The sequence below is a fragment of the Corvus moneduloides genome, chromosome 4 (assembly GCF_009650955.1).
Source record: "Corvus moneduloides isolate bCorMon1 chromosome 4, bCorMon1.pri, whole genome shotgun sequence".
NCBI lineage: Eukaryota > Metazoa > Chordata > Aves > Passeriformes > Corvidae > Corvus > Corvus moneduloides.
The window spans coordinates 2,444,402-2,458,056 of NC_045479.1; the positions used below are offsets into that span (position 1 = coordinate 2,444,402).

The 13,655-nt window shown below is 37.7% G+C and overlaps 1 protein-coding gene across 16 annotated transcripts in view; it reads right to left on the reverse strand.

Annotated features, from left to right (window-relative positions):
• PLEKHA5 (pleckstrin homology domain containing A5) overlaps nucleotides 1-13,655 on the reverse strand; it is a 274,307-nt gene that overhangs the window by 44,686 nt on the left and 215,966 nt on the right. For all 16 annotated transcript variants that reach the window (XM_032106163.1, XM_032106169.1, XM_032106165.1 and 13 more), the window contains 4 exons: nucleotides 12,906-12,978; nucleotides 9,392-9,492; nucleotides 8,359-8,474; nucleotides 2,853-3,320 (listed from right to left, as the gene is read on the reverse strand). In XM_032106163.1, the coding sequence (XP_031962054.1) occupies nucleotides 2,853-3,320; nucleotides 8,359-8,474; nucleotides 9,392-9,492; nucleotides 12,906-12,978 (758 nt within the window). The remainder of the gene's footprint in view (nucleotides 1-2,852; nucleotides 3,321-8,358; nucleotides 8,475-9,391; nucleotides 9,493-12,905; nucleotides 12,979-13,655) is intronic.

Here is a 13,655-nt window from a genome sequence, read left to right on the forward strand (position 1 = left end):
GTACTGTTGATAATTGCAAAAATGTTGTTCCAGTCAAACCCAAAACCCAACTCCAGACAGAACTGCAGCTTCCAGCTGTCTTGCACACAAGGGGAGACTGCTGCAGCTGGGTCTGAGGTTGCAAAATATTTCTGCAGCTGTCATCATAAATAGCTCCCTTATAATTGCTCCCATACGAAAAAGAGGCTTCCACATGTGTTTACAGACACCTTTAGAGGTTGTCTGTAGGACTACTCCTGGGTAGCAATAGTGGTTCTGGTGTCCAAGTTGGACTATTTGGGACAGCAACTTTGCTGCTCAGCCTTTAGGGGCTCAGTTCTGCAACGTTACGAATATCTCCTTGTAGTGAAACCTCAGAACAGTCCTTCATCCTAATGAACACAAATACCAGCTGGCCCCAAATACAGACCTTCCACATAAGAATCAAGAAAGGGGGGCAGAGTGCAGATGGAAACCTGGTGTTTTATAGCAGGCATTTATTATTTCAGATGAATCTTATATAGGCAAGACAGAGAGACAGGCTTACATCCTGGGTTAGCAGCAACAAAAAAACATCTCTTGGTCCCAAACAACCCTTCTGTGTTTTTTCGCATTTGACAAAGACCACTCAAGGGAACCACTTTTGTGGAAAACATTTTTTTCATAACTGACTTGTGCAAAATTCAGTAAAATGATGCTGAAGTGGAATGTGTTTATTTTTCATTTAAACCACATTGATTTTTGGGTTTAAAAAGTTTGTCTTCCTTAAGGCAGCAGTTTATTCATGTGGCTTTTGCCAAACTAGACGTCTAGATCCATGGAAACAACAGATAACACCTTCAAGAATTAAAAAATCCATTGCCATCACTCTCATTACTTTTTTGGGCAATCAAACTACTGAGGGGTCAGCCTGTTCCTCTAAAAAAATTTGTAGCTCTACAGTGAACCTTTTTCATTCTATATTGTGGACAGCTAAGAGCTCCTCTATTACATATAGTTATTACACTAAACCTCTTTGTTAACATTTCAGCATTCATCCTAATTTTTTTTTTTCAGTCTGACACACCAGAGATACTCAGTTGGGTCCTCCACGATTTCTCTAAGGCAGATACACTAATACAGATGCACTGGAAAGCAGCTCTGTGGAAAGTCAGCAACTTTTCCCCATAAAGTAAAGGCTACTTTTTTCAAAACTTCAAGTTGCGGTTTTTACAGGACTTAAACAGCCTTAGGAGCCTCTCACCCCAACTTTAAGCTTTAACATAAACCAGAGCTTCTTTCTACTCTCATTTACCAACTTTGATCCTACTTAAATTTCTGTCTCCAGCCAGAAATTGGCAGGCCGAGCAAAAATAAAATTTTAAATTTAAATGAAGCCACATTTAAAAGACATCACTATGTACCTTAGAAATTTGGATCACTATTCAAGGCCGTTTCCACGCAAAGCAAAAAAGATAGCTCAAGGCCAATTCTCCTCCAGTTTGCTACTTTTATGTAGAACTGCATTTGAAAGCATTTATGGTATCAGTACCACCCTTATCTAGGCAAACAAGTGTTCCCTATATTCAAGAATAAAATACTGTTAATTAGCAACATATTGTTAATCGCACTTCCCGCTATTTGATTCCCACAATGAAATCAGTTTTAGGGTTTTTATACTTGTTCACAACTGAAAAATAGCACAGCTATTCTAATTTCTTCTGTTTGGTTGCAAGTTTTAAAGTCCAATTAAAAGAATTAACTGCATCAATGAGCCTTCTGAGTTCTCATTATGCAAGTTTGAATAATAAAATAAATGTCAGGGTGTGCAAGTCCCTGTCTGTATTGCGAGTTTAAACTTGATCAAACTACTTATGATGAGAATCTCATGAAACAACACATTAACAATTCCTAATTATATTTAATGAAGGGCAGTGAGGAAATGTTCAACCTTGGCAAGTGGAAGCCAAACTCAGGGAAATTTTTCAAGATTTTGCAAAAACTGAGAAGTCCCCAGGCCCATATTTTGAAATTTGTTGGGGAAACACATTTTCTGAACTTGGTTTATCTTAAGCTCTGCTCTGCCATCCATCTATACTCAAACTCCATAATTTCCAGCTCTTCAAAATATCTCCTTTGATAGCATCTCCATACTTCCCATCAAATGTAATATTAAAAACCTTTTACATTTTCCTGCTAGAGCTGCTTGTCTGTAAGCCAGCCTGGAAGCAACGTCCCTACGCTTCTGTCAGACAGAGAAATTGCTATTGGCATGACATCCAATATTGTCAATCATTCACCCATCATTTTAAAGCTTCATGAATAAGCACTAGAGCTCAATATTATTACTGGGAGATAGCTAATTTCATGAGAAGAGAAGGTTTAAGCATCAAGTTAGCTTTCTGTGTCTTACTTTTAGATAAATCTCCTCTCTCCCTCTTCATTTAAAGCTGGTTTAAAGTTTAAAAGCTCCTGGGAATATTTTTTTAAGAATTTCAAATAAAGTATTATTACAAGAATTTGTGAACACAAAGTGCAGAAGAGAGGGCAATTTCAAGAACGGATTTTAAGAGGAAACAGAATTTTTATGATTGATGACATCATTTCCCTGCTAGGACAGGGAAATTTCTAATGCCCAAAAAGGGTTTCTAGCCATTTTTGTTTATCGAGTTATTAATATACTTTAATTTATTAATAATGATTCAAATGCTAATAAAAGAAACTTTCATAAATCTGTTCTGAGAAGTCATCCAGGCATTTCTTACAAAGAACAATGAAGAATGTTTTTATGTCATATAGACCAAGACTTAAAGAAACTAACCAGGGTACAAAAGTAAGTATTATTTATTAGAAAGCCTAACAGAAAAAGAAAATAAAAATTACACAGTACTTACCCTCTTGTTTCCTCTTCCTGTCCTTTCCCCCTCTGTATTTTAATCCACTGTTCCAGCTGCAGCATGGAATTAGTTCTCTGCATAACCCGCTCGGACTCCATGTGTGCCTGCACCGCGTTGTGATGAGCCCCATCTGCAGCGTCCGCCAGCACAACTCCCATGGATTTACTCTCAGATCCATTCAGATGGACGGGTCGGAAGTGCCCACCCGGAATGGTGCTTATGGGCAAAGTCCTGTACTCGGATCCCAAAGGATTTAGCTTTACACTGTTAATTTTTGTTAATGGTTTATCTTGCCCGACTTTCTGGAATCCGTATTTTTCAGCTTCCAAAGCTTTCTTCTCCTCGTTTTTGTTCACTTCTTTGTTTTTCTGGTTGTTTTGTGCCTCTGGCTTAATGAGCACCCGATGGTTTGAAATATTATTTGCCTCTCGAGGTGATGTATTTTCAACAGTGAACTTCTCTGTTCTGGAAGGGAACATATGACAAGCTATAATACCGAAAAAGCATTCATTACAAATAGTAATGAAAAATTTAAAGTTATTTCAGTGAACCCCTGTCCATATATTTTACAACAATATCTTGACTCTGAGAGAAAAAATCAGGACGTTTTCACAATAATCGAGGACAGGCTGGGGGGTTTTTGTTCCCGTTGTTTTGGAGGTTTTTTTTCTTTTGTTTTTAATTTTGTTTGGGGATTAGTGCTAGTGGTAGTGCTTGGTTGGTTTGCTCTTTGGTTGGTTGATTTGGGGTTTTTCTGGTTGGCAAGTGTATTTTTTTCTTCTACACTTCTCTCTTTCTTTGCTGTTTTAAAAACAATTATAACATGAGGTAACTTTCTTTCTGCAGTCACCAGTCAATCAACTCCCTAGAAAAAATGTGCAAAACAGGAAATAAAGCCAGAGTCTGAAAAAGTGGATGTTCAGTTCCTGGAGGGCTGAACATTTAAAGGGTAAAAATATTCAGTGGCTCTCCAAGAGCTTCTGAAATGTCAACAGCCTGAAATTCAGATGATTTTCAAAGGCAGTTTGTGATTCACAATACTGCTGAATTTAGCATACAATGAGCTCCTTTAAAGAAAGCAAATGACTTTTCATGGCCATTGGTATCAATTAGGTTTCTCTGGTACATTATCACTTTGGCTGGCACAGGTATTGTGGAAAATGACTGCGGCTTTTCTAATTTTAAGGGGGAAAATAGCTTCTGACTTAAGGAACTGTACCACAAAAATAATGATATTTTTAGGATTGCTACTGCTTTACAGTATTTACACAAGTACTCAATGTGTGCAGTTCTATTAGTGATCTTTTTAAAATTTCAAAATGTCAAGAAGATCTATCTTTTGCTGTACTGGGAGGACCTGAACTTCAATTCCAGCTCAGATAGTGAGTTTTGGTTTTAGCTCACTAGAAAAAACCCACCACCTTAAAATGTTTTGCTCTACATTTTTTTGGTATGGGAGGAAAGAAGAGGAAGAGATACAATTCCTTAAGATTACATCTCTCTGTAAAACCAAACTAAGAACAACACTTTATTTTAAGATGATGTCGAATTAACTTTTTGTTCTGTTCTGCTTTTTTTTTTTTTTGCAAATGCATTATTCATCTTTGTAACTGTGTCCAGTTCAAGTGTCTGTAAAAAGGCCAGCACACACACAACTGACCAGGAGCAATAATGCTTATCCCATTGTGAACAAAAGGCATTTATTTTTCCCCCACAAGACCTTAAATTGTTCCTGAGACCAAACATTTCAGCCTAGCTTCCTTCTCAAGGTTGTGGAAAAAAAAAAAAAGGATCACCTCCTCACTCCCACCTCAAAACTGTACTACCCAGTCTTCTACCAGAAACCAAAGGAGTTTCCCAACAGGAACGTTGACTGGCAAACTCCATTTCCCACAATTATCATGTCAAAAAGGGTGTTAAGGTTTCAGTTTTCAGCCAGCACTCTGCAGTTTCCAAATGAATATAAGGACTACCTTGCAAATAATTCTGAACACAGGCATTAATATTTGCAGCGTGTCTCAATTGCACCACCCACCCCCTTACATAACATAAAACTTTTTATAAATCGTTCTCCAGGGGCTTTAGAGCAGAAAAACAGGTGGAAAATCCGTGGTGGAGAGGGAGAGTGGCATCTCTAGGACACTCATCCTATATGTGGCAAAGTCAAAACCTGGCACTGTGTTCAATTCACACTCTCATAGTACTTTCCACTGTGTTTTAATTAAAAACCAACAACTCCAAAAATCACAGAATTTTTTTTCCATGCAGCCTCATGCTGTATCACTTGTTACTATGGTTATACACAGCAGAGCCAAACATTTCCATCTTACAATCTTTGTGATGCTGTAGAGGCTTGAAGGACTGATATTCAGAGTTCTGGGCTCTCTAACTTGGTGAAACCACATCAGCCAACTCTGTGTGAGCAACTGAAGGATCCACAGTGAAGGATCCATATGGGAAAAAATTATCAGAAACTAACAGGCAAACGTAACAAATATAAATCCATATGTATATTTGGCTCCATATTTATAGCTAGTTCTCAAAGACATATTCAATGAGGCTTGCAGGCTATTTGAGGACGGGATGGGGAGAAGAGGAAGAGAATGAGCATAGAACATGGGTCTTTCAGCATATGCTGAATGCAATTTATAGATTTCTGCAACCAAACAGGAATCATATGTATAATATGTAATATGCAATACAGGAAAAGTACTATTTTATGCTGGTTTATATAAAGAAATAATTCTGAAAGGGCTGGAGAGGGGGGAGCACATGATTAATGATCAGATGGACATGAGGGTTGTGATTTAACCAAGCAAGGCAGAGGCATTTGAAAAGGAAAAGCCATCTTTTCCAAGCCCAGTGATGTCAGTAAGCCCCCACTGTGGACGTCTCTATGCTAACAAGTGCTTTTTTGGCAGCCTGTTATGCTGTTCAGGGAAAGTAACTACACCAGGAGGGAAAAAGGCAATCTTTTCTTAGTACATGCTGCATCACTGAGAAGAAACAAAGGCTGCAGCTGACAGTGAAAGGACAGAGAAATGACACTGAAACCTGGAGAGTGGAGAATCAGCACTGAGGGTAAAATGGTAAATCAGTGTGCTGGTGGACGTGACCATCTACAAACACAAGCAAGCAAACAGGACTCAGATACAACCCAACTGTGGCCTGCAGGAATACAGCATGGAATAAGCAAGATGTTCTGCTGATCCAGAGAGGGTGTTTGAGACCATATTTTGAGTCATCAGTTTCAGTAGCTCATCACTGACTAAAGTGGTTTAATTATTCTAATAGGTCTCTCAGTACATTATTAAACTTCAACGCACTATCTAGGTAAAATCAAAAATGTTTAGAAAGGAGTAATTACAATTAAGTTAATAGGGCCAAATACTGTTTGTCCTTCCCTGCAACTAAACACCAGAAGGGGATATTTCTGCTGTTAACAGAGAAGAGTTCTAAGAGAAATGAGTACATTTTTATTTTCTCACTTCAGTATCTCACTTGTGGTTTATATCACTAACTATGTGTGGAAAATAAGAGTAGAAGAGTAGCTTATGAAAAACTTGGCAACATCTCTCCCCTCCCACCAACTTAATGTTTTAAATATTCCTTTTATCTTTATCCTCTCCAAAGAACTCACATCTCCAGAAAAATAAGGACACAAATTAAAGTGCTAAAATTATATAAAAGATTTGGTTTCACAGACTGTTGGATTTGATTTCCAGAGTACCATAAGCAGTGAAGTACCCTGATTTCTAGATTTAAAGAACTATACTGTAAAAAACTCTTGATTTATCATTGGGCATTTGATATTAACAGGCAATCAAAAGTGGCCCAGCATCAGGTTACATGAATATCTATGGCAGCAAGTTCTTAATTACTCATTTATTGTATTGCAAGTATCTAGTCTGTTAGAAAACTGTAGTCAGTGCAATGTCAGAACCCCTAGAAAGAACTTCTGAGAAACAAAAGCACTGCCAAATTTGGCTGAAAAAAACTCCTTTATGTTTAGAGCATGCCATGCCAAACTTTAGGTTACTTAGAGATGAGGTAATAAAACACTTAATACTTAACAGATTTTTACAGGGAAGGAGAAGTATTTCTTCTGCATAAGATCATATCCTGCTACGTTTCATTTCAAGAACTGGTTTGATAGCCAAAAGATGGATTCTTTAGAAAACAGATGTCTGAAGGGTTTTCTTCCTTATTATAGCCAAGAGATATTAAAGTCTTTGAGACTTGGTTTCTTGAAATCTATTTGGTCTGAAGTAATTATTTCCAGGCTACCAAAAAAGTTTTCAAAGAGGTCACATCTACTTCTGCTTCATTCTGAGGTTCCTTGCCTGAACCAAAACAAGACCATGTTATGTAAGTTGCTTTTCTGACAATTGTTTGGCTGTTGGCAAGCCCGTTCTCCCTGTGATATCCAGGCAGATATTCACAGTACTGCAAATAGCAAATGAAGGTCACTTCACTGGTTCAGAAAAAGATTCAGAATTACCCCCTTCAGTTTTATTCCTCTACAAAGTGTTTTTACAATTGATATGTGATTTTTGTTTGAAGTAGAGTGGGTTTGATTTGGTTTAGTAATTTCTCCATACGTAAATTACCATTCTATCTGCAATACAAACCCATTTTTTCAGATTAAGTTTATTACTATTAACTTCTCTGGTACCTGTGTCCATGAGATTTTTTTACTACTTTTTTAAACTTAAGAGTTTCTCAGCACTGCTGACATTTATTTAGCTCCAGGGTAGCAGGAACTAACAGAGTGGAGAACAGATCAAGTGACAGCAGCCATCAGCAATAAGTTCTGTGCTGTCAATAACGAGGAGCTTTTAAACTTTCAGTTGATAAGGTCTCCATTAGAGATGCCATGGAGCTGACCCTAGGGACCACATTCCGAGAGGAAACTGCTCACTGGAGAGACAGCAGCAGACAGTGTGCGGTTTCTGAGAACACAAAGCTTCCGGTGATAAGCTGCTTTTCGTTGTCAACACACAGGCACAGAAAGATAAGGCTCCAGATCAGGTAAGCATAAATTTGATGACAGCTTAATGATGAACAAGAATGGCTCCCCACAGGTTGCCCACAGGTACAACTGGTTAATTTAGCTGGAAACTCCAGCTGTGAATTTGAGAATTATGACAGTTTTAAGCCACAGGCTACCACCAGTTGAGCTGCTGTTGCTCAGTCAGGAGGGCAGGGAAGTCAAACACGCCTGCACACAGCATTTGTCATTGGACTTCTTCTGATGCCACTGGCTAAAGGGATAATTCATTTTTTTCTTCTAGCTCCTTACAGTCAATATTCAGAACAGAACTTAGATTATTTCTATTACTTCAAAATTTTATCCAATTCTGTCCAGTTAGTAAGGAGTCTTCAATATAAGCAGAAATCACTTCGGCCAATTTACATTCTATTTTAAGGACCACCCTTTCATTAAATAAACTAAGTAAGAGAAAGCAATACACTGTCCCACTGTTTTGTCAACCCACACTACCTTTTCACAGGCTCTGTTTGCACAAGTGCTGCATCTATCATGGCTTTCATCCACAACTCCATTTCCTTCCCTGTATCTGTGCAGAAATAATAGGTCCTCATGTTTGGATGAGCTGCCTGATTGGAAATGACATGGTCATTGCAATAAAAATGAAAGGTTCTGTAAAGGAAGAGAGACAAATATTGTTACTGCATACTCACTCTAATGCTTTATCTAGTAAGACTTCTGCAAATAATATGATCAGAAAAAAAAAATCAAAAGGAACACTACAATGTTTCTTGGTCACTGCATCCATATTTTCAAAATAACTGCCTGTAATTTTCAATCATAGTGGCTTCTTCATTAATACATTAAATAAAAAGCACTTAAATTTCTTCAATCTACTAAAAACTATATTGAGCATTCATTAATATAGATTAATATAATTCTTATAAATAAGATTTTGGCATGGATTTTGACAGTCTGAATGATACAGTAAGTTTTAATTTGTACTTACCATAGTAAATAAATGATGTCTTGCTTAGGAGACCAAATGAAGTGCCAAAAGGAGCTCATAAAACAACAACAAAAAAAGTCAGGACAAAATATTTAGTAAAGTAATTTATATCATGATTTAAAAGATTGTCATAAAACACTCCTGAGAGTGATTCATGTAATTTTGTGATTTAAGTGATAATAAATGATTATTCTTATTTATGTGTAAAGATACTTTGTATCTAAATAACTAATGAACTTTCATTAGTGGGCTAAGTCCAGCTGCAGATGCTGGTTTACAATTAGTAAGCACCACCGAATATTTAAGATCCACGAACTAAAGAGAAAATCCTATTACTAAGCGATATCCATCCATTTTCCCATTCTAGTGATTATGTCTATATTTACATCAGGCTAAGTACTTGAAACTTCTGCTACTCTATTATGTAAAAATCAGCCTCAATCTTTTTTTACCAAATAACTCTGTAAAAATGAGTTCTTATGACCAGGCTCTCGTGCTTTCAGATATAAAATCAAATGGAAAAGCTGATTCCCTTACCTTGAAGGCATATTTGCGGTTAATATGGTCCTCAGCAGACAACACAGATATCTGAAAACTAGGCAGAAGTATGCTCCCCAGTATTCCTTCCTCTTTCTCATCTGGGAATGCACACTTGGATTAGAGAAACAGCCTTTGGACACACAACACTTGCATTCAGACACTTGATGAAACTCTTTTAGCCTCACACGAGCACTAACAAGAAGTTTAGCTCAGAGGAGAATGCATTAAGAACCAGGAGCCCAGACTAACTTTGAAGAGAAGATGGAAGTCAAGCCTCTAATTCAGTGACAAGAACAAGAACACCACATATCTACTGCCTGCTCAGTAAAAACACCTATGACAACACAAGTAGTTTAAAACACTGCTTACGACTGTTGGCCTTACCAAAAATGTGCACATTCTTCTTCTGATCTCAGGCATATTATGCTACATAATCCCCATTATAATATTTAATTATAAATTATAACTATAATTCCCACAAAGAGTTTACAGTCAATTACATTCCATTTGTAAGAATACATACGTTTCAGATAATTTGTAAAAAAAAGCTCTCCCCCTAAACAAACACCCTTTTCCCAGAACCTTGTCTTACACAAAATTTTAGATCAACAGATCATAATAAAAAATTGACATTTTAACTAAAAGCCACATCCAGCTTTTAAATCCAATTATACTCTAATAAAGGAATAATTGGATGCAATTCACAAAGTCAATCTTAATTGTGTTTCACGTACAGAACTTCTATTTGTAATCAGTATCTTAAGAGACTGTCCCCCATAACTCTTCTCTTAGTTGAAGAGAGTGCCCACAATAAATGACTGTGTATCTATGAAATTAAGATGAAAACACAGGTATTACAAAATGTCAAACACGAAAAATAAACACTTACAATTAAAATACTTCAACAGCACAAAAGGATTATTGCTTATGTGTGAATTTTCAAATCTTTTCCAGGTTCTTCTTTTAGTCCTTAGATTTTGAACAGGCAGAACCTTCATTTAAGTTATTTATATGGGGAAAGTTGTGCCCAGCCATTTTAGTATCACCTGAGAGATTAGATGTAAAAACTACGCTTTCTGGGATAGTTATTTAATTGCAGAGATGAGCACAAAATGATTCCAGTTAGAAGGCAGAAAAGAAAAGGAGTGGATTTGCTTTCAGGAACTCAACAGTACCCTTAAGTATGACTGAAACCATCCCACCTTCCCTTCAAATATTAACTCCTTGCTAGCCACACACAAAAATGTGCATTTTTCCCCCCTGTCTCAGAACATGTGGCAAATGTTGGGGTTTACTTTATTTGGACTTCTGTTTTGGGGAAAAGCTCTCTTCTGCTAGATTATATTTTGACTAATCACTGAGTAAATCCCCCCACTAGTGCCACATAACAGCATTAAGCATTTTTGTTCCACTGAAGAGCTGCATGTCTGGAGGACTTTGGTCTTTGTTAAAGACATACCGCTACATTCCAGCTCCAGATTTTAAAAATCTGTTTCCAATCAGGCTTGCTTTTATCTACATATTCCAGTGCCCCATACCCATCTTTACTTGTGTGCTGTGTCTGAACAGTACACGAGAAAAAAAAGCAGATCTTCCGTCCAGTTCTAAGCACTTTTATTTGTGCCAACAACAACCTTCCAATATGGAAGTGGACAGTCCTTCATGCCATGGGGGAACAGAAAAAGAGTATTCTCTAAGCTGTGAAAAAATACAGTGACATGATTTTTCTTTTCATCTATAAACTATATTTCAGCTGCCAACATTGTAACACGATTGTAGAAGTTTAGTAAAATCTACTAACAAAACCAAAAAAACCCAAGAACCACAACTGCACAACCACAAACACGGTTTCTGGTTTGATCTGGGAGCAAGTGCATGACTCTCCCTGTTCTATTTTTTCAATATCTGAGACAGAGTTAACAGAAACATAAAAGGTTTAGTGTAAAAGCTTCTTATATTTTAGCAGCCACCTCTAATATATTTTGGACTCTCACTGCACAGGTTTAATTCCATTTTAACAGCTTTAACTACTTTCTAGTGAGTGATAGCTAAAAGCTACATCTATCACATAAACAATTCAGGTTATTCTGCTTGTATTTCAGCTTGTTGGGCAGATTAACAGTAGAAAATAAAACTAAGGTTATGGAGCAATTTATATTTATTTGTTGTTGGTTTTGCTTATTGCTTTTTTTATTTTGACAAACTTCCTGTGCAGTGCTTACATTCAATTTAATCTGTTCTTAAGGCAGCTATAATGTAGCACTTTCTTCACAACTTTTTGAAGAAGCCTGAAGATGTGTTTAAAATAAGCCTGTAAAAAACACAGAGTATATAATGACCACTTAGGTAACCACAGTGTAACTGAATCAGTCAGTCAATGCCTCCATGACTGAAATTTTAGCCTGATTTTTGACTCACCAGGGGTTTATCCAACTATGTGTACCACTTGGGATAGAGAAGCAAAGTCTAATTATTGTATTTGAATAATTCAGAATTTGTTAGCTAAACCAGTTGCAAACAGAGCTTTTATGTTTCAGACCTGGTTTGTCTTTGACTGGATCCATGCTGCACTTTCAGAGAACACCATTTTAACTTCATCAGTCTCTGCTTGCAGCATCACCAGCATCAGCACCAGTTCTACCAACTCTGAAGTTTCACCCCAAACTGAAACCCTTTGCTACCCTTCACCCACAGTTAAGGCTGCAGATGGCCCTGTTTACACTCTTCTATTCTGCCATGCCTTACAATCCTCTTCATTCTCAGCCTCCTTTAAACTAATATGGTCGTACACTTTATTTCAGGATTGTCTGTGTTTCCCTATGCCCAAGTCCTATATGTTTATCTCCTCAGGAGCACTACAGTTCATGATCTGCAATGGTGAAGGGATCACTAACACATGTAACTCCAGACTAGAATGAGAAGCAGCTAATTTTTTCCATGTAAAATAAGTCTAATCTAGCTACATGAGGTTACTCACAGATTCTTTTGTTCCAAATACAGCAGAGACTTCTACTCACATGGAATTGGACAACATTTCATTTTATAAGCATTCATGAACACTGATTAGAGTTTCCAAAGGCATATATATCTTCTTTATCATTCTAAAGGCAGAGTTTCAGCTCCCCTGCACTAAATCCCTTCCCCGTCCCCATTTCAGCTGCTTAATTTGCATGAAAAATCAGATTTAACCTGGCATACTTAGTTCTAGCAACAGAAGCTGTGAGAAAACCACAACCCAGAATTTAGTAACAGAGGTGGCTGTGAATGGGTTTGCCCTTTGAGCATAGCCTGGCAGGCAGGAAGCAATTATGTGAAAGTGGTAATTAAGAAAGAAAGAAAGAAAGAAAGAAAGAAAAAAAGATAAGAGTAGCAGGCCTGGATATTGACAGCTATACAACCATTTTAATCCATTAAGTTAAGCAGCAGCTTATTTCTTACATTTGAGTGGTGTGTCAAAATTCATCTGCTTCCAGCAAAATTAGCAAATGAAGCTCTCAGGAGCTGAACTTACCTCTGTAATAGAAGAGACACAGATCTGAGAGCACAAACCACCTCTTCTTCCACAGCTTCATTCCAGTGCTATCCTGCATGAATCACAGTGATCGAGTCAGAACCCTCAGACTGGTGGCAGCAATGGTTCACAGAGTGAACCAGGCACTGCACAGCTGGGCTGTGTGTGCTGGTAGCTCATTTTCTTGGCTATTTTAAGTATTTGACTTCTCATCCTGACCTGTCGCTGCAAACAAAGACTGTAACCCAGGAAGCCTGAAGTTAACAGAGAATCACAGAACTGTTTAGGTTGGAAAAGGCCATTTAGATCACTGAGTCCAGCTGCTACCCAGCACTGCCAAGTCCACCACTAAACCATGTCCCCCAAGTGCCACACTGACACATCTAATTATACTTCAGGGTTGTGACCCCACCACTTCCCTGGACAGCCAGTTCCAATGCCTGACAATCCTTCTGGTGAAGAATTTTCTGCTAATATCCAATGTAAAACTCGAGGCTATTTCCTTTTGTCTTGCCACTTGTCACCTGGGAGAAGAGACCAGCCCCCACCTCACTACAATCTCCTCTCAGGCAGCTGTAGAGAGTAGGAAGGCCTGCTCTGAGCCTCCTTTTTTCCAGGCATGCTAAAGATTACAACCTACCGTTTAACTAATTAAAAAAAAAGCTTTTTTTTCCTTAAAGAGCAAGATAGTATTTCAGGTACATCCTCCTTTGTTGTCTGAAGAAACTCTCTGTTGAACTTTGTCTTCTA